The following is a 22661-nucleotide window of genomic DNA, read 5'->3' as shown; positions in this document are numbered from 1 at the left end:
AGATATTGCAAATATTAACTTCTGTGGCTTCTGTTGGAGGCTGGAGGAAGTCATGGGAGATAAATCCTGAGGCTGTGTCAAACTTTTCAGGCTCCACCCTTCTTGAGAAGTCTTTGTCATGGGGGCTGTGATCTGTGCCTGCCATGGCATTTAGTCCCTGGGAAGAGGTGCTGGCCTGAATGAGCTTTTTGAGAACATCACCACAAATGTCACAGGCCAGGAGAAGCCTCTGTGATGTTCAGTGTAACACAGATGTGCCAAGCTTATATCAAGGATGCTCAGCTTTGTAGGGGGATAGAATTTTATAATAAATTCCTATTTTACACCTCATGGCTTTGCATTTCCTGAAATACCATGAGAGCCCTGCTTGGTGAGGCCAGAGGGGCTGTGTGAGGCTAGTTCCCGAACAGAAATCACCAGTTCCTCTCAGCCAAATAACCCACTGAATCACAGGGTGTGCTGAGGTGGAAGGGATCCACAAGGATGCCTGGGCTGGGCAGCTGGAGGTTCATGCTGACACCCCTCTGTGGTATTCACAGGCTCTCTGAACAGAGAGGAGCTGTGAGAGAAGCAGAGAAAAGAATGATCAAAACAAATCTTCTCTCATTTGCTGCTCCTGTGTTTTTAAGCATGTGGAATGTGTTGGAAGAGCATTTACCTGAAGGGATTGCTTGATTGGATTCTGGTGATGGTGTTTAGATTCATTGACCAGTTAGATTTACATATATGTGTCTTGGGACTGTTGGCAGACAGCCACGAGTTTTTCAGTAGTTGGAAATAAGTGTGATGTAGTGTAGTTATAGTATAATATAATGTAAAATAATATCACAGAATGATGAGGTTGGAAGAGACCTCTTAAGATCATTGAGTCCAACCTGTGCCCTCACACCTCAACTACAGCACTAAGTGCCATGTCCAGTCTTTTTTAAAGACATCCAGAGATGATGATTCTACCACCTCCCTGGGAAGGGGATTCCAGTACTTTATGGTTCTTTTGGGGAAAAATTTCTTCCTAATATCCAACCTGTACCTTCTCTGCCATAGCTTGAGACTGTGCCCTCTGGTTCTGTCAGAGACCAACCCCACCTGTGTGCAACCTCTCTTCAGGAAGGTGCAGAGAGCAATAAGGTCACCCCTGAGCCTCCTCTTCTCCAGGCTGAACAGCCCCAGCTCCTTCAAATGTTCTTCACAGGGTTTGTGTTCCCAGCCCCTCACCAGCCTCACTGCCCCCTCTGGATGTGCTCAAGCATCTCAACATCCTTCCCAAACTGAGGGGCCAGAACTGGACACAGTATTCAAGATGAGGTGTCACCAGTGTTGAGTTCAGGGGCAGAATGACCTCCCTGCTCCTGCTGGCCACACCATTCCTGATCCAGGCCAGGAGCCTTTGGCCTTCTTGGCCACCAGGGCACACTGCTGGCTCATATTCAACTGTCTGTCAACCAGCACCCCCAGGTCCCTTTCTGCCTGAACACTGTCCAGCCACACTGTAGAGCATTCAACATTCCAAAGCCTTAGAGTCAGATCTCAATCATCTCCTGCCTCAGGGATTGCCTGCTTTTACTGTACCCCTACTTTTACTGCACCCCTACTTTTACTGCACCCCTCTCTCCCCAGGTGACCTCTTGAGTAGCCTCTTGCAGAGCCCCAACGCGGCCAAACTGCTGAACCAGCCCATCCCCATCCTGGACACAGACAGTGAATACATCTGCTCCCTGGCCCTGGAGTGCCTGGCTCACCTCTTCAGCTGGATCCCTCTGTCCACGAGCATCACCCCGTCCCTGCTGACCACCATCTTCCACTTTGCGCGCTTCGGCTGCGACACGCGCGCGCGCAAGATGTCCTCGGTGAACGGCAGCAGCCCCAGCGCGCTGCTGGGCCAGGAGCGGGGCCGCCTGGGCGTGCTGGCCATGGCCTGCATCAACGAGCTCATGTCCAAGAACTGTGTGCCCATGGAGTTTGAGGAGTACCTGCTGCGCATGTTCCAGCAGACCTTCTACCTCCTGCAGAAGATCACCCGGGAGAACAACGCGCACACGGTGAAGAGCCGCCTGGAGGAGCTGGATGAGAGGTAGGAGCAGCCTTGTGCTGCCTCTGAAGGGCTGGGGGGTTGGTTTGGGGTGCTGCATGCTGTGTCTGATGGCTTTTCTTTCAGAGCACTGAGCCAGGGCAGCCGGGCAGAGAGGTGGGTGTGCCCAGGTAAGGGCTGGGTGCTGAGGGAGCTGCTGGCCCAGGTTGGTGTCCCCTGCTGGCCCAGGTTTGTGTCCCCTGCTGTCCCTTCCCTCCCCTGTCCCCGTTCGTTGCTGTTTGACTGCAGGTGTGAGGTGGCACCAGAGCTGAAGCTGTTGTCACAGAGCACAGAAGAGGCTCAGTGAGGTAAAGGCACTGCAGTGTCCCCTGTGTCCCCTCCGGTCAGTGTCTGCCACTGTGCTCAAAGTGGGAACACATCCTGTGAGTCACGACCTGGGAGAAGACAGCAGAAGCTTCCTACCCTTCACTGAGCCTTGACCATTTCTGATTCTTTTTTATTTTTGCTTTTTAAATTTATTTTTAAACAGCACCAAACACAGCTTGGGGAGCTCTGTTCGTGTGAATGGCTTCACTATCCCCTTATATGAAACTCAGACCCACACACCAAAGCAGCACAAAATAGAAAAAAAAAGAAAAAAATAAAAAGCTAAAACCTGAGGTTTAGAACTAAGAACTAGAACTAGAACTTTGAACTAAGGCTTATCTGCATCCTAAGTGGTGGCTGCAGTTCTGCTCTCCACAGGCTCAGCTGGAGGCAGCAGGGAAGCAGCAGCACCTTGGAAAGCTGTGTATTCCTTTTCCAGGGTGTTGCTGCCACCTTTTGTTCTCTGGGACAGCTCCACTCTCTTATGTCAGATATTCCTTCTTGTAGGGACAAAGTGAGACTCCTCCTGCTGTTGTGTTGAGTGGCTGAGCCTGGGTGTTGGCAGGGTGGTGCCTTGGTGCTGCCTCTTGTCACAGGGCTGCTGGCAGTGGCAGAGAGGTTGTAACTGTGTGAAAGTGCTGAGTATCCTACTATGGGTACACAAGGGTGGGAATAAATTTCCACTCCGGAGAAAAAAAAACATTTAGGAAAAAAGGTGTGAGTTCATTTGTAGAGAGAACTTGCACGTTTCTGCTGCAGAATTCTCTTTTTTCATGTCTTTAGATAAAGGCATGAATTTGGGGTGGTAAGTCCAGACTCACAGAGAATTCTGCTGCTCATTTTCTGCTAGCTCTGACTTGTGTCACTCTCTGCCTAGAAATGAGACATGTGGGGATGGGACACCTTTGCCTGCAAGGCACAGAGCCAGGAGTTCCCCTCTGGATTTCAGAAAAGTTCTCCTGGACACCCACAATCCCCTTTTTAGCTGTTCTTTCTTTTATGGACACTACAAGCAGCCTTTGGGGCCAGCCTTCAGTGGGGTATGTGGGGCTGTGCTGGCCTGGGCAGAGGTGGTGCTGCCATTCCTCAGACCTGTTATCCACAGGGACTGCTGGGATCTGGGGCTGGGAGAATCCTTTATTCATTGCTGAGCTCTGAAATGGGGATGGAACCAAGATGTTCTGGAGACTGGGAAAGTCCAGCTGGCTTCTGGGGGAGTGGAGCTTTCTTTTCTCCTTGTCTTTGTGGAAAAGACCATGAGGATTTTCCTGTTGTCACTTAAGGGCACAGCTGTACTTTTTGTGTCCAAAATATAAGGACTCAGTGCATGGAAGTGTCATCCTGGCTTGGACTAACGAAATCCTGAAGGAAAGGGGCACTGAAGAAATTCCCTTCAGTAGAGGGGTGTGCTCAGAACCTGCAGGCTCTGGAGTCCTTCCTTGCCTTCCTCTTGTGCTGCTGGTTACTTTTGTTCTGTTAAAAATCAGTCTGAACACTTTGGACAGTCCAGGAAAGAGTAAGTTCAGGTTGCCTTTTGCTTCATTTGTGTTTGGCTTTGAAGATCCCAAAAGATGGGAAGTGGCTGGTAAGGATCCAGGCAATGGCTCAGTGGTGGAGAAGGGGGCTGGGGGCCAAGGAAGAATTTCACTGGTCTCAGGTCAGAGCCTGTTTAGAAAATAAAAATTAAAAGGATGGAGGTGTTTGAGTTCAGATTTCTTTTTTTAAATTCTTTTTTCCCCCTGGCTTTGATTTTTGAAGTGTTTGATCTGTGCTCAGGTGTGCTCAGTGATCTCCTGAGATGTAGGCAGTGCCAAATAAAGAAGGAACTTCATCTTTTTTTGCATGTTCAAAGCAGTGTGTGCTTTTGAAGGCTCACAACAGCCCCCAGTGCTGCAGCTCTGTCATCTGGCAGTGCTGCTGGTCATGAGGGAGTTCTTGTTAAAAAGAGTGGGGATTCCCAAAAAAAACCCCAAATCCCCAGAGTTTGCAGCAGTGCAGGGCAGGCAGAGTAAAATCAGGCTGCTCATGCCTGTCTGAAACTGTGCTGAGCCCAACTTTATATTTAAAATACTTGAAGTAGTTTCATGCATTTCAGAGCTCTGGGCACGAGGGAGGGCTGGCACTGCCTGTGTGTGGTGCTGCCATCCCTCCTGGGGCTGTGGAGTGTTTAACCCTTGCTGCACAGATGGATCTGGAGCTGAAGTTCATGCTCTTGGTCCCCAGTAAAAGCTCACCCCACTGGGGCTTTGCTGTTTTCCCCCAAGAGCTCTCCCTGCTGCACTGAGGTGGTGCCATTGCTGCATTCCCTGAAGATTTGGTGGCAGATTCCTTTTGGGAACTACACTTTGCACATTCCCTGAGGAGCCCCATGCTTTACAGGAAGATTCCTCTTCCATTTCCCAGTTCAGGCCCAGCTCAGAAACTCTTGGATGGCTGATCTCCACTGCAGGAGGAATTTTCCTTTCCAGCTTTCAGCTTCCTGGCTCTCCCACCCCCTCCTGTAAATGTAACCCCTGTGTTGCTGATTCCTGCATTAACTTCTGCTTCCAGCTGAATTCCTCAGGGCTACAGTTCATTTCACTAATCCTGTCTCCATCACTACAATGACCTTTGCTAGCAAATTATTTCTGCAGGGTGGAGGGGGTTGTGTTCATTGGCAGGCCTGGTTGAACTCAATATTTATCTGAATATTAAAGTTGCTTTTGACTAGATTATCTTTTCTGCTGTTTCAGGTGTTAATGGAGTGAAGGGTTGCCCATCCTGTAGGTAATTGCTGCAGGGCTTTATATTTAATTGTTCTACTGATGGTTAATTGTAACTTTGCTTTGAATTAGAAGATTTTGAGTGGCTTTTAGCACTATTTCAATGCAGTTGCTTTCCCTTGGGGCACCTTGGCTGTTTTTTCTCAGTGCTTTCTCCTTTCCCTTGCAGCTACATTGAGAAGTTCACAGATTTCCTCCGGCTCTTCGTGAGCGTCCACCTGCGAAGGATCGAGTCCTACTCCCAGTTCCCTGTGGTTGAATTCCTGGCCCTGCTGTTCAAATACACTTTTCATCAGGTACAGCCCCACATCCTCATTTTCCCCAATCTGTTCTGTTATCCAGGGCCAGCTTTTTTGTCCCAGTAAACCCAAAAAAAGAGAATTTAACTGGTCTTACTGGCACTCCCCAGTGGTGCTGGGGATTTGGAGATGGCTTCATGTGCTCTTGGATTTAGAGGTCACAGGTGGTCGCCCTGCACAACAACTTATCTGATGTTTAACTTTGCTTCTGTTTTAATTTTTTTCTATTCCTTGGAATGGACAATGTGTGGAAAAGTCTTTCAGACTTGCTTGGTTTGTGTTTGGGGATTTTATTCCTTGTCCTCAAGCTGTGGCTTTCTTGTAGCTTTTAGTTTTTGTGTTAAAACCCCCAAGCCCTGTGGCTTTAGGTTGGTTTTACCTTGCTGTAGAAGCTGTCAGTGCAGCTCATCCCCATTTACACAGGAACAATGACAAGGAAACAGCTTCATAATATCAGTAATAAATACAGAATCATGGAATGATTTGGGTTAGAAGGGACCTTAAAACCCATCCAGTGCCACCCCTGCCACGGCAGGGACACCTCCCACTGTCCCAGGCTGCTCCCAGCCCTTGTCCCCAGTCCCTCTGCAGCGCTCCTGGAGCCCCTTCAGGCCCTGGAAAGCTGGAAACTGGTGTAGCCAGCCATGAGATGGGTTAGCACTGAGACCAGCCTTGTAATTCCTGGTTCCTGCCCTTGTACAAAAGCTCCTGTTCATCTTTGGACAGCTCTGAATCTCTCCAGTGACATCCTAGAACTGTTCCAGTAAGGCAAGAAGCTCTTCCCATGGATTGATGTGGATGTTAACTCCTGTTTTCACTGTGTGAAATCCATCTTGCCATAGCTTGTGGCACTCATTGGGAATTTTGGTGTCTTTCAGCCTACACATGAAGGTTACTTTTCTTGCTTGGACATCTGGACACTCTTCTTGGACTATCTGACCAGCAAAATCAAAAGTCGCCTGGCAGACAAGGAAGCAGTGCTCAACAGGTGAGGGCTGGGGCTGCCAGGGTGGCACAGCTGGAATCATGGCATGGGCTGGGGTGAGGGACCTGAAACTCATCCCATTGCACCCCTGCCATGGCAGGGACACCACCCACTGTCCCAGGCTGCTCCAAACCCCATCCAGCCTGGCCTTGGGCACTGCCAGGGATCCAGGGGCTTCTCTGGGCACCCTGTGCCAGGGCCTGCCCACCCTCCCAGGGAAGGATTTTTTCCTGCAGCAGCAAAGAGACTTTGTGGTCACCATGAAAGAGTGTGAGAAGTAAGGTACTGCTTAGAGCAGCCTCCTGTGTGGTTGAGTCCTTTCTTTTTTCTAAAAGAAAAATCTAAAAGAAAATCATGAAGTACAAAAAGCATAAACCTCAATGTTTCACACTCATTCACAAGAACTCAGGCTGAGCAGGTTTGGGTACACAAACTGGCACTTACATATGTTGTGTGTGAACCTTGCAGGCAGAGGAAGGAAGCTTTGTAATCTAAAATAGAACTGGAGCACATTTTAGCACAAATTAGAGGAGGAAACTACAACACAAGTTGCTTACTTAGTGTTCACACAGCTCATACAACTAATTAATGAATTAGGAAACAAATTTTATTTAATTAGGATTTAAAACTTCCTGTTTAAATAGGGGATGTGTTTCTGAGAAATACAAATGAGACTGGAAGTCAAAAGTTGCACTTGCTTACCACTGTGTGTATTAGCTGCAACAGTGGTTGGCAGCTCTTCCTTGGCAGAGGCTGACCCTGAAAGGGGTGGGTTTTGTTTGAGAAGAGTCTCTTTGCTGCCACTTTAAAAATCTGGTGAATATCCTGGGGAGTTGTTTGGGTTTTTGAGGTTCATGGTTTGTGCCATGTTTAGTTCTGCTGAGTGCAGAAGGAATATTCTTTCCCTTGAGCACCCTGAATAGCAGCAGTTGTTTTTTTAAAGCCAGCCTGGCATCATAACCACAAGGAAAAGTGGAACTATTGTAGAGCAGAGCTCCTCCTTTCAACATGGGAACTGTGGGGTTTGAATTTCTCAAGAAGTAGATTTTGGGGTGGAACTTCATTATTTGCTCCTAACGTGCATGTTGTGCGTGTTGTCTTGGTGTCACCCAGCTTGTGATGGAGCAAATTGTAACAAAAAGCTGTCCCTGGGTCTGTCAGACTCCAGAACCCTAAATAAAGCTTGGGAGTGCTTGGGGCTGTGCTGTTTGTCCCCAGTGGCAGCTCTGACATCTCCACGTCCCTGCACACCCTGAGCCGTGGGAACCCTGAGCTGGGCAGCCTGGGAGTGGTGACACCACAGGGCCACTGAGGACATTTCCTGTTCTGTGCTTCAGAAACTCTGCATTTTGTACACAGTGCCACTTTCACCACTGCAGAAGTTGCCAAATGCAAGGTTACACCACCTTGCCCAGAGCTTGCAGCTGCCTGGCTGGTGGCACAGCTGACTGTCACATCTGACACTTGGCTTGCGTCATGCTCTGCGTCTGTTACTCCTTTTTAATGCCTGCTTTTCCAGCCTGATTCTCCCTAGAAAAAAACAGGATTTTTTGATGAGACCCCAGCTGTTTTGTGAAGGAGATTTTTCAAGGAAAAAGCAGACTAACCCTGCTTGAAATCCCTGAAGTTGTGGTGTTGTGGTTGGGTGCTCTGCTGGGTGTGCAGCTCGGCATTATTTCTGTTGGGTCTCTGCTGTGCTCTGTCCCAGCCCCCTGGCTCCCAAAGGTGCAGGGACATTTCAGTGACATGTTACAGTGCAAGCAGAAAAGGGGCTGCCTTTGTTTCAGGGGAGAAGGGCCTGAATTTCAGTGAGGGGGAGGAGACAGCAGCACAGACATCTCAGAGGTCTCTGAGGTCAGGATGACCCCGAGATGTGTTAGAAAATCCCTTTTTCCCAGCCTGGCAACCGAAGAAGGAGTCAGGATTGTTCTGTTCTGGTTCTCAAGGTTGTTTGTTATCTATAACACTCTTTCCCTGGCCTGCTGAGATCTGTCCAGCGGGTTGGTTGGTGGTACACTGACCACCCTCAGGGCAGTGTTATCTTTTTATACTAAAAACTACCTGTACATTATTTACAATCATTTTCCAATACCTGTCACCTATGTTAGACAGTGTGTTCCTGCTCTAAATCAATCCAAAAGTGCCACCATCACCCAGAAGATGGAGGCTAAGAAGAAGCAGAGAGGACAAGGCACACCCAAATCCCTCCATCTTGGGACCCCAAGCTCCCATTCTAAAAACCCCAAAATTCTGCTTTTCACCCTGTGACAAACTAACTATCATTCTGCTTGAACTTTTGTGGCTTGTAAATCCTCATATAAGGTTGGTTAATTTTTTTCCATGGGTTGAAATCCAAGGCACAGGGGCGTTGGGCTCTGTGCCAAGGTCTCTGAGCCCCCTGGCAGGGGCTGGAGCCATCCAGGGCAGTCAGAGGGATGTCCTGGTGTCTGACACAGGCAGGCTCAAGGCAGCAACAGCTGCTCTGGTTCCTCTGTTCCTCATTCAGTGCCCAGAGCAGAGCAGCAGAGGCTGCTGAGGACAGCCCAGGCTGCAAGAGGCTCTTGGTGCCTCCTGTTTGTGGACACCTGGTGTTGTTCCTGGCAAACTGCTCCTGCTTTTCCTGTTTTGAACTCTGGGGCTGTTTCTCTTGCTGACAATCCTCCCTTTCCCCTCCAGAGGGATATTGGGTATTGCCAAGGCTGTTTCCTTACAGCTACCTTGTGACCTGAAATGAGCTGATACCTTGAATCCCAGGCTCTGCTTGCTGTAACTGCTCTGTTTTAGATTTCCCTTGCTGGAAGGGTTTTACCCAACCCTGTGTGTCTCTCCCTGGTGGCTGCAGGTACGAAGATGCCTTGGTTCTGTTGCTGACAGAGGTGCTGAACCGGATCCAGTTCAGGTATAACCAGGCACAGCTGGAGGAGCTGGATGACGAGACCCTGGATGATGATGTAAGCTGGACAGGACAGGGCCACCTGCACTGCTGCCACCTGCAGTGGCTTTCCCAGAGCTTCCACTTGGAGTATGGGCTAAACAGCTCCTTCTCCCCTCCCTTCTGTGTGGGGTGTGACAGCATTCACAGGGGTCTGAGGATGAGGGGAGAGACGAGGATCTGACTCCATGTTTCAGAAGGCTTGATTTATTATTTTATGATATATATTATACTAAAACTATACTAAAAGAATAGAAGAAAGGATTTCATCAGAAGGCTAGCTAAGAATAGAAAAAGAAATAATGAATAACAGAGTCGGAGCCAGCTGACTGTGATTGGCCATTAATTAGAAACAACCACATGAGACCAATCACAGATGCACCTGTTGCATTCCACAGCAGCAGATAATCATTGTTTACATTTTGTTCCTGAGGCCTCCCAGCTTCTCAGGAGGAAAAATCCTAAGGAAAGGATTTTTCATAAAAGATGTCTGTGACAGTGGGGTTTGAGCTGTAAAACAGCTTCAGATGCTTTTCACCAAAAGTCACACTGGAGATGTAACCTTTGGGTTTAACTTGGTTCTTATTGGGGGAAAATTTTAGATCCTTGTGTTCTGATTGTCAGAGGTGTTAGATGTCCATGTCCAGACACCTTTGGAATTTAAACTGTTTAATTAGTTTGGAATTAATTTGCTGGTCACTTGGGAATTTAAATGCCAAAATATTTCTGAAGCAAAAGCTTGAAGCTGTGTCTTGTTGGTGCTTGTGTTTAAGCTTATTTCTCCTACGTTGGATTGATAAAAATCACCTCAAAGCTGATAAATGTCAAAGGGGAGTGATGGCCAAAGTGGGGAGGGCCAGAGCCCTGGAAGAGCAGGTCAGCTGTCACAAGAGGGGAGGTGAAGGAGCAGGGGGAATTTTATCACAAATGGCATCAGACACATTTTTAAATTCTGGGGTGTTGAGGGTCACATCACAGCCTCTGAGCTTGATAGCAGCTCCATTTCATAAGCAAGATAATTTATTTTCTGGATTCATTTGACACTTGTGTCATCTGGATAATTAGCTGCCATACCCCTGTAAAGACCATATTGGTGTTTGGATGCCTTTCCATGGTGATAATAATGTCACAAATAAGGGTATAAATTATCTAGAGCAGTCCTGGTGAAGTTGTCCTTATGCTTCTAAAACAGGGTGGCAAATAATGATACTTGCAAAACTTCAAACTTTTGGTATAAAACTTGAAAAGGGTTTTAGTTCATTATTTAAGGACAAAATGAAGTCGGGACAGGGTGCTGTTCATTCTGTTGTTTATGTTGCTGTGTGTGTTTGTTGTTCCATTTTTACCTTCTCATATTAATGGCAAGTTTGGGCTATGATGGTAACAGGCAGCTTCTTTCTCAGTCACCTGTGTAGCTGAGCATGGAACGAGTCTTTTACTGTTAAAATAATTGTTTAATTCACCTTTAAATTTATTGTAATTGTTTAATTCACCTATCAAGTTCTAGCCACTCTTTCCCCTCCCTTCTCCTGCACTGTCCCCCCGATTTCATCAGTTCTGCATGAAAACAGAACAAATTCTATATGAAAATAAGTTCCAGTGGAGTGTGCAAGTTACATTTCTCTATTATCCTGTTTGTGGGTGGGGGTTTCTCCCTGCTGTCCCTCCCTTCCCAGGGGAACACAGAGCTTTGGGGACCCAGGGAAGGGCAGTGCTCACCCCATGTCCTTCTGTTTGCAGCAGCAAACGGAGTGGCAGCGGTACTTGCGCCAGAGCTTGGAGGTGGTGGCCAAAGTCATGGAGCTCCTGCCAACTCACGCCTTCTCCACACTCGTAAGTCCTGCCCCAGGCCAGAGTGCCACGTGGAATCACCACCAACTGCTGGAGATTTTTTTTGACAGATGTCTCAGTGCCAAAAAAAAAAAAAAAAAATTGGAAATTTAGGGTTGGATGCAAAACTTGCATCCAAAACTTGGCAAACTTTGCAATGAGAGATTAGAAATTGAAGAGAGAGAATTGTTTCTTTGGCTTTGTTGAATTTCTTGGTGTGTTTTGAAGAGAGTGGTTCAGTGTCTAAGTCCAGCTTGGAGGACATAGAAATTCCCACCTCTCGAAGTGGCAGCAACTGCTCTGGGCTGTTTGTCTTGGCCTTTATCTCGGAGGCAGGGCTGTGAATTGGGTAGATAAGTGCCATTGTTAGGGCTTTAAAGAAAGTGGAATCTTTATTTTAATTAAAGGCTAGCTAAAAATGCTGGAGAGAGGCCTTGGACTATTGGGAAGCAGATCTGATCTGGGTAAGTGCTTTTCTTTAGCTGCTGTCACTACCTTTGGTGGTGTAAAAGTTGTCTGGGCTTGTAGCATCCTATTAACAATTTTGAGGAGGAGATCTTGAGGATAGAAGTGTGGCCCAGAATTCAGAGCAGTGCAGGTGGGGTTTTGCTGGGTGAGGAGAAAGGGAAATAACAGCAATGAGATCTCAGCAAGTGCATTAATCCTGCTGGGAACACTGCACAGCTCGACCTCAGAACTGTATTCCCAAGGAGCAGAGAAAACTGGGCTGCTGCAGAGGCAGGAGATGCCTGACCTGAAGTGCCTTTGCAGTTGCTGTTTTTCTTGAGGCAGCAAAGCAAAGCCTGCCACTAGCAGGAGGGAACAAAGAGAAGCTGCTGAGCAGCCCTGCTGTGAGTCACCGAGGAGCAGAGCAGTGTCCAGGGAGCAGATGGATCAGATGGAGCCCAGCATGTGGCTTCCTTGGAGTAACACATCCACATGAGGAAGGCTCTGTGGTGTTTTAAACTCCCCTCAGGCAGTTTTGCAGAGAGACTGCACTGGTAATTAGGCACAGCGTGTTGGTAGGGAGTGCTTTCCTGAGCCCTGCATTGTTCCTGCTGGGGGACTGGGGGATGTGGGAGCCTCTCCAGCAGTTCCCAGTGCTTTTCCTAGTGGCTGCAGGGCTGGTGGGTGCAGTGGTTAGTTTAGGGGGTATAGCAGTGGCAAATAATGAAAGCAGTGGACAGCAGCTGCCATGACTCCATCCCATGCTGGGCAAGGAAAGGCTGCAGCTCCTTCTGCTGATGGTCAAGAGAACTTCCATAGAACCAACCTCCAATTTCAGCCATTTTCCCCAGCAGAAATTAAATAGAGCTGTGCCAGGCTGAAGGGGTTGAGAAAGATTCTTCAGCTGAAGTATGAGCAGGACCTGGCATGTTTGCTGTCACTGCTGAGTGATGGAGCTGGGCTGACACTCTGCTCCCACACCAGAGTGCATGAGGACAGTGGTGTTTATTCCTTTGGCTGTTTTCCCCATGGAATTTCACTGCTGCAGCCTGCAGCTTGCTGGCAGAGTGCTTCACTGCTCCCCTTCTGTACCCTGGTAGAGGCACTGAACTCAACTTTCTGGTTGCATAATATTTTGGGAGATTTTTAAGGCTCACCTTTTGAGAAGGTGATAGTTGCAGGTGAGTGGGTGAGCACAGACCTCAGGCACTCCAGACTCTGCCACTCCTGTGCTCCTTGGCCTGGGTTGTGCCTGCAGCTGGGTATTCCTGGTACTGGGCCCTCACTTGCACTGTCAGACCATTATCTTGCCAGGCTGATTGCTGGGGTCAGAGGCAAAGGAGAGCTGCCACAGGGAAGTGCCTTCAGGGGAGTGATCTTTGTTTTCCTGACAGCTGTCAGGACCTGGGAAGTTGTGGGATGCAGGATCAGCCCAGAGCCCATCCTGCCCTTCTTCCAAATGTCTGTGTGAAGGCACTGGGGAGAAATGAGAGCACTCTGCTCTGGCAGAGCAGTCAGTCCTTGGCTGTTAGTGTCTGCCAAGCCCCAGGATCACAATCAATTCTTCTCTTTTCCAGTTTCCCGTTCTGCAGGATAACCTGGAAGTGTATCTGGGGCTCCAGCAGTTCGTGGTCACTTCAGGAACAGGTAATAACTACCCTCTAACACTGTGCTACTCCCTCTTTCATCACTGCAAAACCACTCCAGACCTGCTTTGGTGGTGTTTTTTCTGTATTCACTTGATCCAAACTTGTGTGGTGCCTCATGGCTCAGTGTTAATCTCCAGCAGCAGACAGAAATCTCATAATATGATTCATTTTTATTGTCTTGTATTTGAAATGAAGATACCACAGGTGTTAAGAGCAGGTGTGCAGCACCAAATACTACAGCTCCTTTCTGAGAAACAAGGGAAGCAGCAGTGGTGAGATCTGCCTGAGGGCAGGCTGTATTTAAGGTAATACTGAAATTCCCTGATGTGACCAGGAAAGGAATCTGTCACATCTCCAATACTGCTGGACATGGCAGAATGGTGACTGTTGGATAGCCAGTTCTAGAAAAAATATTCCCAGTTTTAGGATCATTTCAGCCCTAGGATAAGCAGTGTGTGGAGGTTTAGTGCTGTGGCACCAGCCTTTGTCAGAAGCTGTCCTGGGGGCTGGATCAGCAGCAGCAGCTCAGTGCAGCACTGGATTGAGCCCTGGGTGGTGGCACAGAATCCCAGAATGGGTCAGGAAGAGACCAGAGTGTTCCCTGCTCATCCCAGAGCACATGGCACAGGATTGTGTGTTTGTATTGATGGCACAACATGGAGAGGTTGGTGCTTAAAGCTTGATCTGAGATTAGATACAGTCAGTGGAAAGAAAATCTGATTTTCTTCAGAAGATGGTGTTGGAGAACACGAGAACATACTTGCTTTTTTAGTAGAAGCTCTGGAATGTTTGAGCCCAGGTGTCCACACCTGAGCAGCAGCAGGATTGTGTGGGGCTGGAATACCTCATTAGCAGATTGTTTGTTATACCTGAGAAACATGGAAGTGTCCAACACACCTCACACCAGAAGTGAAGTCACAAATTCTCTGGCCCAAATCTGCTGCTGGATCACTGGAACTGCAGCCAGCAGAGGGAGTGTGGAAAACCACTTTCTCCATGTGGAAAACCACCTTCTCCATGAGAAAACCACCTTCTCCACGTGGAAAACCATCTTCTCCATGTGGAAAACCACCTTCTCCATGAGAAAACCACCTTCTCCATGTGGAAAACCACCTTACCACCTTCTCCATGTGGAAAACCACCTTCTTCATGTGGAAAACCATCTTCTCCATGTGGAAAACACCTTCTCCACATGGAAAACCACCTTCTCCACGTGGAAAACCACCTTAAAACCACCTTCTCCATGTGGAAAACCACTTCTGCCATGTGGAAAACCACCTTCTCCATGAGAAAACCACCTTCTCCAGAGCAGGGAATGCTCCTGATGGCAGCAGGAAACAGAAAGGCTCCTGTTTGTGGAGGAATTCACTCCATACAGAAGGAAATAAAGGTGTAAAAGGCTGAAATAGTCATTTACATCTTTATCAGCCCTTGAGGTGTTGTCAGGAAAGCTGAGCTTCCTTTCCAGAGTGCTGCAGTGCCTGGGCCAGTGCTGCCATCTGACCTGTGGCCCAGAGCTGCTTTCACAATAGAATTAAAACAACCTTGGCATTTCCTGTCACTTTGTCACCAAGTTTCCTATCCCAGGAGCAGCAGGGATCAATCCCAGAGCCGTGGCGCTCTCCCCTTGCGCGAGCAGCGATTTCCAGCTCGGGGGGCAGCCCTTAGAGAAACTCAGCTCTGTGGCTGTGTGGCTGACGGGCTGTGGTGTCCCTGCAGGTCACAGGCTGAACATCACAGCAGAGAATGACTGCAGGAGGCTGCACTGCTCGCTGAGGGACCTGAGCTCGCTGCTGCAGGCCGTGGGCCGCCTGGCCGAGTACTTCACCGGGGACGTGTTCGCCGCCAGGTTCAACGACGCGCTCACCGTGGTGGAGAGGTGGGTGCAGCTGTGCCTGCAAGGGAGGGCACCAGGAGCAGGCTGAGAAGGGTTTATTGCTTAGGGAACAGCGTCTCAAAGCTATGAGGTTTATAAGGCAGCAAGCAGTTGGCCATAGTCTAAGATGGTCCCAAGTTCTTTGTTGCAAGACAGTTTGTAACTTTCTAATCCAATGGACAGTGACGACAGAGTGTGTTTGGCTCTTCTGACCTGGCACCTTTTGATGCAGTTGGTTTGAGGGGGCTCCCCGGGTTGAACTTTGTGATCTTCAAGGCCTTTTCCAACCTCAGTGTTTCCAGGATTCTTCTCTTGAATGAAAAGACCTGTGAAAGCTGAAGGGGCAGATGTTTTTTTATCCTCTCCTAGATACTTAATTAGCACATAGTTCCAAATGGGAGAATTTCAGGCTTTTACACAGGTTTTATTTTCATTTCTGTGCAGTGGCATCTGACTTATCCCATTTTACCCCAAACAGTGCAGTAGGCTCTGAATTATTTTAAGCTAAATGGTCAAAATCCCATTTGTGTATTAGCTAAATATCCACCCAGACTGGGGAAGAGCTGCACTAGCTCAGGTGTTGGAGGAGATGTGTACAATCCCTTTGCTGCCATGTGTGTTTGCACCTGCAGGTTGGTGAAGGTGACGTTGTATGGATCCCAAATCAAACTGTACAACATCGAAACCGCCGTTCCCTCCGTGCTGAAACCTGACCTCATCGATGTGTAAGTGTGGGGCTGCACCCAAACTGGGCACTCACAGGGTGGGCAAGGCTTGGAGCTGCTGCTCAGACCCCTCCTTGGCAGATCCTCTGGGAAACAGCCTCCCCAGCCCTTGGCAGCTCCCCAGGAAAGCACCTTTTTCAGCTGAGGAAAGTCAAAGCTGCTGCCAGCATCATTTTGGACCAGTCTTTGCTCTAATGGAAGTACCCAGGTTGTTTAAGGGAAAACATGTTTGTGCTGAGAAGGAAAAGTGTCCCTTAAATCAGCTCTGAGAGCAAACTGGGCTTGTGCCCTGTGCTGGTGGCTGTAAAAGCAGGGTAATTAATGAGGAAATAAGTGTTACAACAGTGGTATTTTAAAGAAATGGATCCACTGTGTAATGTGTAGTTTATTTATAGATCCAGTTGATGGATTTTTTGCTACCAAAGTCAGATCTGTGGCTCAGGTAAAAGAGCTTTTTCCCAGCTGAGGGTTTCAAATCTTTTTCTTCCAAGACAAACATAACCCTTGCAGCTGTGCAAGCCATTTCTGGGACAAACAGCTGCCATCCAGGCACTGCCATTCAGTGTGAAATCTTGGTGCTGCTGGTCACAGGTCACCTCCCTCTGTGACAGACTTGTAGGGACCCTCCCTTGCTGGGGCTGTGCACACAAACCTGTTCCCTGCCAGCTGGAACTCTGTGAGCAGAATTTAAGGTTTGAACACTTGTTCTGGTTTGTAATTGCACCTTCAGCAGCTCCTTGGAGACCCCCTCTAGATTTCACCATATCACTGTATAACTAATGGGATTTCTCCTATTAGTCCCAAGTTAATGGCACTGAAATTGGTGCAGGTGATCTTGTTGTAAAGGTTTTTCTGGTTTACAATAATTGGGGAGGTGTTTTCTGTCAGCAAGGGTTGACCCTTTTCCCTGTCCCTGAAGAAACCTGTGATCTATTTTTTAATGCTTGCCTGAGAAAGCAGCGCTGTCCCACATTTGGGGGCCACCTCTCTGAAATTGAGGGGCACCCTGACTCAGCCCTCACCTGACAGGGGTGTGATTATCAGCTGTGGTTACCCTGACTGAACCCTCACCTGACAGGAGTGTGATTATCATCTGTGCTTACAGTCAGGTACCAGTTGATGATAACTTGGCTTTATCAATTCCCACCTTTGCCTTGGTGGGTCCAGAACCAAAACCAAAGCAGAGTAAGGATTTTTTTACAAACCCTGCTGCCAGATTTGCCTGAAACACCTCTCCTGTGTCCTGCTGCACTGCTCACTGTGTCCCCTGGTGTCCCCAGGCACGCCCAGTCCCTGGCAGCCCTGCAGGCCTACGCTCACTGGCTGGCCCAGTTCTACAGCGAGGTGCACCGGCAGAACCCCGAGCAGTTCATCTCCCTGGTGTCCACAGCACTGGAGGCCATCACCCCCCTCATCAGCTCCAAGGTACTGCCCCCCTGGGGCTGGGGGCTGCGCTCTGCTCAGCTGGGGTGGGCTGGGAGCTGGGCTGTGTCCCAGAGCCATGGGAAGTGTCCTGACAGCACTGCAGGTCAGGCTAATAGAAGCATAAGCAACTTAAAGGCTTTTAAACTCAGTCTAATGATTTTGTGGCTTGAAAGCAGGGAAGTGTCTCTTTCTGATTAAGGGGACTCAGCTATGCTCTGGTTGACAAATAAATCATAGAATTGTTTAGGAAAAGCTCTCTAAGATCAAGTCTAACCATTTCTCCAGTACTGCCAAGGCCACCACTAAAAATGCCACATCCACAGAGCTGTTAAATCCCTCCAGGGATGGAGACTCCACACTGCCTTGAGCACTCCATGCCTGACTACCTTTTCCATGAAGAACTTTTCCCAAAATCCAATCTAAACCTTCCCTGGCATATTTCCTCTCATCCTGTCTCTGTTCCCTGGAATCAGAGTCTGCACCCCTCCAGGTCCTGGGGGCTCAGTGAGCTGATCCTGGCTGTGTGTGCTGGTGGGACTGACCACCCCTGTGTGTCTCAGGTGCAGGAGAAGCTGCTGTTGTCTGCGTGCCACCTGCTGGTGTCCCTGGCCACCACGGTGCGCCCGGTGTTCCTGATCAGCATCCCAGCCGTGCAGAAGGTGTTCAACAGGATCACTGACACCTCTGCCCAGCGCCTCCCTGACAAGGTCAGTTCACCCACAGCTGTCCCACATGCAAATGAAGGTTCTGTCCTTGGGAAGATGTGCCTCAGGTGCTGAGGGATTGTCTTGGTTTGAACAGACAGGTGTTTGCTGAGGAAGGCGGGAGCCTCCCCTGAAATGGAAAATGTAAACCTCCTCCCTCCAAATTGTTTTAAGTTTTAAATTAAGGAGCTCTCAGACAAAAAATATGGGAGCAGGGAATAACAGTTCTTTACTAGGGAAGAAAATAAAAAGATAAACAATGCAGTAAATTAAAACAACACTGACAGAGTCAGAACCTAACCTGACACCCTGTGGGTCAGGCTGTTGGCAGCAGTCCCATTGGAATTGTGGCTCAGCCCTCCTGCAGTGGCAGGGGTGGTTCTGTTGGAGCAGGGATCCTGGAGAAAGGTGCAGTCTCTTCCTCTGAAGATCCAGTGGAAGAGGCAGCTGCTGTTCCTCTGGGAATCCGGTGGAGAAGCTGTGCTGGTGCTCCAGAATCTCCAGATTATATCCAGTTGGGAATGCTTGGCTCCTCCCTCTGGGCTCACATCTCCCAGTGGGATGCTGTAGTTCTTATCAGCCATGCAGTGACATTCAATAGCTGTTATCAGCAGATATCTCCCCAGTTGTGGAAGAGATAAGGAAAACTGCCCACTTAGCAGAAGCCAACAGCCTTACAGATGGTAAATAGAATACAATTTGCTTGACAATCCAGGACAGGGATAACCTCAAAAATCAGCAGTCTTCTCTATATTGTGGATATTCACAAATTACAGTGATATTGTATGTAATTAATGATCTATTTGGGGAAACAGTACAAGGAAAAAACACAATTGCACCTCTTAGATCTGATTCTTTTCTCATTTGTTGACACCATTCCCAGTTCTGCATCATCTTCACAGTCCAGGCACGTTGATTCTGACCTACACCAAGAGTTTTTTTGTGAAACTGGAGTATTTATATTGCAGAAGCAATGTAAATAATATAAATGTATTGTATTTATGACACTGAAAAGCCACAGTGCTGGGATATGGTTGTGTTGGGCTGGCAGGGAAGCACCAAGTGCTGCACAAGTGCAGAAGCTCAGCATGTAAACCAGACAAGGAATAATGAAAGTAAAATAATCTTTGTTTTTATAAGCACCAGAGATTTACTGCTGCAGGGAAGGGCTGACAGAGCTGGGAGCTGCTTCCAGGCCTTAAATCCTGGAGCTTTGCTTCTCACTGTCTTTGCAGGGCTGGTTGTTTTCACTTGGGCACGTGTTCTGCTGTTGAATAGTGAGCACTGCTGTTGTTTTGGACAGCCATAAAGTATCACTTCACTGCAGGCTTGTGCTCTAGCAAAAATTTACTTGGGAAAAAAGTTAGAACTTTGTCTCTTTGATTAATGTCGCCCAGAGAAGTTGTGGCTGCCCCATCTTTAGAAGTGTTCAAGGGCAAGCTGGACTTGGAGCAGCCTGGTCTGGTGGCAGGTGTCCCTGCCTGGGACAGGGGGTTGGAAGTTTGTGACCTTTAAGGTCCCTTCAACCCAAACCATTCCATTATTCAATGGTTTTGCTGTTAGTCCAACCTTGGTGCTGTCTGGGCTCTTGTGGGTGGTTTCTGCTCCCGCCTCTCACTGTGGGTACCAGGAGCTCAGGGTTGATACTCACCTGTGTGGGTGTTTTGGGCACTGCAATCCATCCTCAGTGTCCAAGCAGCTCTGCAGAGCTCACCCCACACACCAGGGATGCACAAAGCAGGGGTGGAACACCATGAGCTTTACCCTCCCTTCCCACCCAAGCCATTCCACCACTTGTCTTGGTTTGGAAAGACAGGAGTCTGCTAAGGAAGGCAGGAGCCTCCCCTGAAATGGAGAATGCAAACCCTTCCCACCCCTCTGAATTGCTATAAATTTTAAATTAAGGAGCTCTCTGGCAAAAATATGTGAGCAGGAAATAACAGTTATTTACTAGGGAAAAAAAATAAAAATATAAACAATGTAGTAAATTAAAACAACACTGACAAAGTTAACACAACCTGACACCCTGTGGGTCAGGGTGTTGGTGGCAGTCCCATTGGAATTGTGGCTGCAGCCCTCCTGCAGTGTCAGGGGTGGTTCTGCTGGAGCAGGGATCCTGTAGAAAAGGGTGTAGTCTTCCTGTGAAGATCCAGTGGAAGAAGCTGCTGTTCCTCTGGAGAAAGCCATGCTGGTGTTCCAGGATCTCCAGAATATATTCGGGTAGGAATGCTTGGCTCCTCCCTCTGGGCACAGCATCTCCCAATGGGGTGCTGTAGTTCTTATCAGTCATGCAGTGACATTCAATAGTCTGTTATCACCAGATGTCTCCCTGGTTGTAGAAGAGATAGGGAAAACTGCCCATTTAACAGAAGCCAACTGCCATACCAGTCCCATTGGAATTGTGGCTGCAGCCCTCCTGCAGTGTCAGGTGTGGTTCTCTTGGAGCAAGGGGGATCTGTAGAGAAGGATGTATTCTTCTTCTGAAGATCCAGTGGAAGAAGAGGCAGCTGCTGTTCCTCTGGGGAATCCAGTGGAGAAGCTGTGCTGGTGTCTCAAAAACCTCTGGATTATATCTGGGTAGGAATGCTTGGCTCCTCCCTCTGGGCTCACATCTCCCAATGGGATGCTGTAGTTCTTATCAGCCATGCAGGGACATTCAATAGCTGTTATCAGCAGATGTTCCCTCCCCAGGGAGGTGTGATTGTGGTCACTCAGAGAGAGAGATAAGGCAAAACTGCCCACTTGACAAAAGATAATCTGCCATACAGATGGTAACAGAATACATCTTGCCTTGCAATCTGGAGCACCACTCCTCCCACCCCAAGCATTCAGTGGCTGTGCTTGCTGTCCCTCCCAGGCCCAGGTGCTGGTGTGCAGGGCTCTGTCCAACGTGCTGCTGCTGCCCTGGCCCAACCTGCCCGAGAGCGAGCAGCAGTGGGCCGTGCGCTCCACCAACCACGCCAGCCTCGTGTCCGCCCTCACCCGCGACTACCGGCAGCTCAAGGCCACGGCCAGCCTGCCCCAGAGGAAGGTGCAGCTGGAGGACAGTAAGTACCAGAGTCCTGCTCACTCCTGCACACTGGGGAGTGTCATTAAGCTGATTTCACAGTGGTTATTTTGGCTGAGAAATTGTTTCGCATACGAGGAGGGTGGCGAAGCAGCAGGTTGGGTTTTATTTCTGTTTTTAGAGGCTTTTCTGCTCTGTACAGGGCACTCTCATCCCAGGTCACCTGTGAACTCTTCCATTAGAGTGCTGTCTTCCTGGGATCAGGGTTGGGATAAAAGTTTAAGTAGTAAGGATTGCATTGGGAATACTGAACAGCCTCTTGTGTAGTATTAGAAAACTGGCTGGGAGCAGCGTTAACAAAGATCGTGATTGCAAAAAGTGCAGGGGGAAAATAAGAATTTCTTCCTTGGGAAGTACTGGAGAGGGTTTATTTAAATAGGAGGAATTTAAATAGGAGGAATGCAAGGAAACTCCTGGCAAGGGTGCAGGGAAACTGCTGAATATATATATATATATATATATATATATGTGTAACTGCTGCTTTGGGCCTGGTTTGCCATGATTTGGGTTTTTTTTATTGAGGATCACTTTAGAAATCATTCTGAAATCTGCAGTGTCGCACGTCATTTGTTTTAATTGCTCTGTGTGGGAGCTTAATTTCTCTTCCTCTTACCTGTGAGCAGTTTTGGCACATGGAAGAAGCATCACTCCTCTTGTTTTGCAGCCAAAGTGATCATCCACCAGACACTGAGCGTTCTGGAAGACATTGTGGAAAGTGTCTCCGGAGAATCCACCAAGTCCCGGCAGATCTGTTATCAGTCGCTGCAAGAATCCGTGCAGGTCTCACTAGCCCTCTTCCCAGCTTTCATTCATCAGTCAGGTATAACCTCAGGCCAGGGGTCATGCTGTGAGTAGCTTTCTGAGCTCCTGGTGCCACCCAGAGCAGCAGCAGAGTTTGCTGTGGGTGTGGAGTGTGTGGGGTTGCTGTGCCTGGGTGTGCTGGGAGAGCTGGGCTGAAGGGACATCCCTGCCAGCCTGGATCCAGGCAGGATTGTCACAGTTTCAAAGAGGAGCTGGTCCTGAGCACAAAAAAAAAAGCTTTAAAATACCCTCTCTGGCTGTATTTACCATTAAGAGGAATAGTTGTCATCAGACTGGGTCAAATGATGTGGGATTTGGGAGTTTCTTTCCCTGAGATGGAACCAGGACTGTCACTTCACAGCCTGCTGGCCACCAGTTTGCATTTTGTGTCACATCAGGTGCTTCCTCCTGTTCCCCTTGGAGCTGGGTGGGATTTTATCAGTGGTGGGGGTTGAGGGGAGACAAAAGCAGTGAAATGCAGAGGATCCAAGGCAGTAGCAAAGGTGCTGTGACTCCAGGGAGCTGTTTGTCTTCAGAACAGCCTCATCAATTGCAGTTTATTGCCTTATCAAAGGCTGTGTGATGAGAGAGGAGTTGAGCAGCTCCAGCTTGGTCATCCAGTGTTTATTGGGATGGCTGAAGCATCAGCTGGGTGCTGATCAGCTCACTGCAGCACCACGTGCTCACTTCTGAGGACAGAAGGGTCTTCTCAGTTCCTGCCAAAAGAACAAGCTGGATTCTCTCTCCTCCACCCCAAGCTCTGT

The 22661-nt window shown here is 48.5% G+C and overlaps 1 protein-coding gene across 2 annotated transcripts in view; it reads left to right on the top strand.

Moving 5' to 3' along the window:
- The window catches only part of XPO6 (exportin 6), a 63360-nt gene that overhangs the window by 30648 nt on the left and 10051 nt on the right, over positions 1-22661 (top strand). The window contains exons 7-18 of one of the 2 annotated variants that reach the window (XM_054271008.1): positions 1618-2071; positions 5327-5453; positions 6335-6444; positions 9284-9392; positions 11117-11206; positions 13228-13297; positions 15019-15178; positions 15808-15900; positions 17181-17325; positions 17886-18032; positions 20887-21076; positions 21761-21916. In XM_054271008.1, the coding sequence (XP_054126983.1) occupies positions 1618-2071; positions 5327-5453; positions 6335-6444; positions 9284-9392; positions 11117-11206; positions 13228-13297; positions 15019-15178; positions 15808-15900; positions 17181-17325; positions 17886-18032; positions 20887-21076; positions 21761-21916 (1851 nt within the window). Of the gene's footprint in view, positions 1-1617; positions 2072-5326; positions 5454-6334; positions 6445-9283; positions 9393-11113; positions 11207-13227; positions 13298-15018; positions 15179-15807; positions 15901-17180; positions 17326-17885; positions 18033-20886; positions 21077-21760; positions 21917-22661 lie in introns of both variants that reach the window. The other variant, XM_054271007.1, reaches the window with a different exon arrangement.

The sequence above is a fragment of the Melozone crissalis genome, unplaced genomic scaffold (genome assembly GCF_028551555.1).
Source record: "Melozone crissalis strain CALT ecotype California unplaced genomic scaffold, PUWL_Pcris_2 ptg000012l_1, whole genome shotgun sequence".
Lineage (NCBI taxonomy): Eukaryota > Metazoa > Chordata > Aves > Passeriformes > Passerellidae > Melozone > Melozone crissalis.
This window is presented reverse-complemented; position numbering and strand designations above follow the sequence as displayed.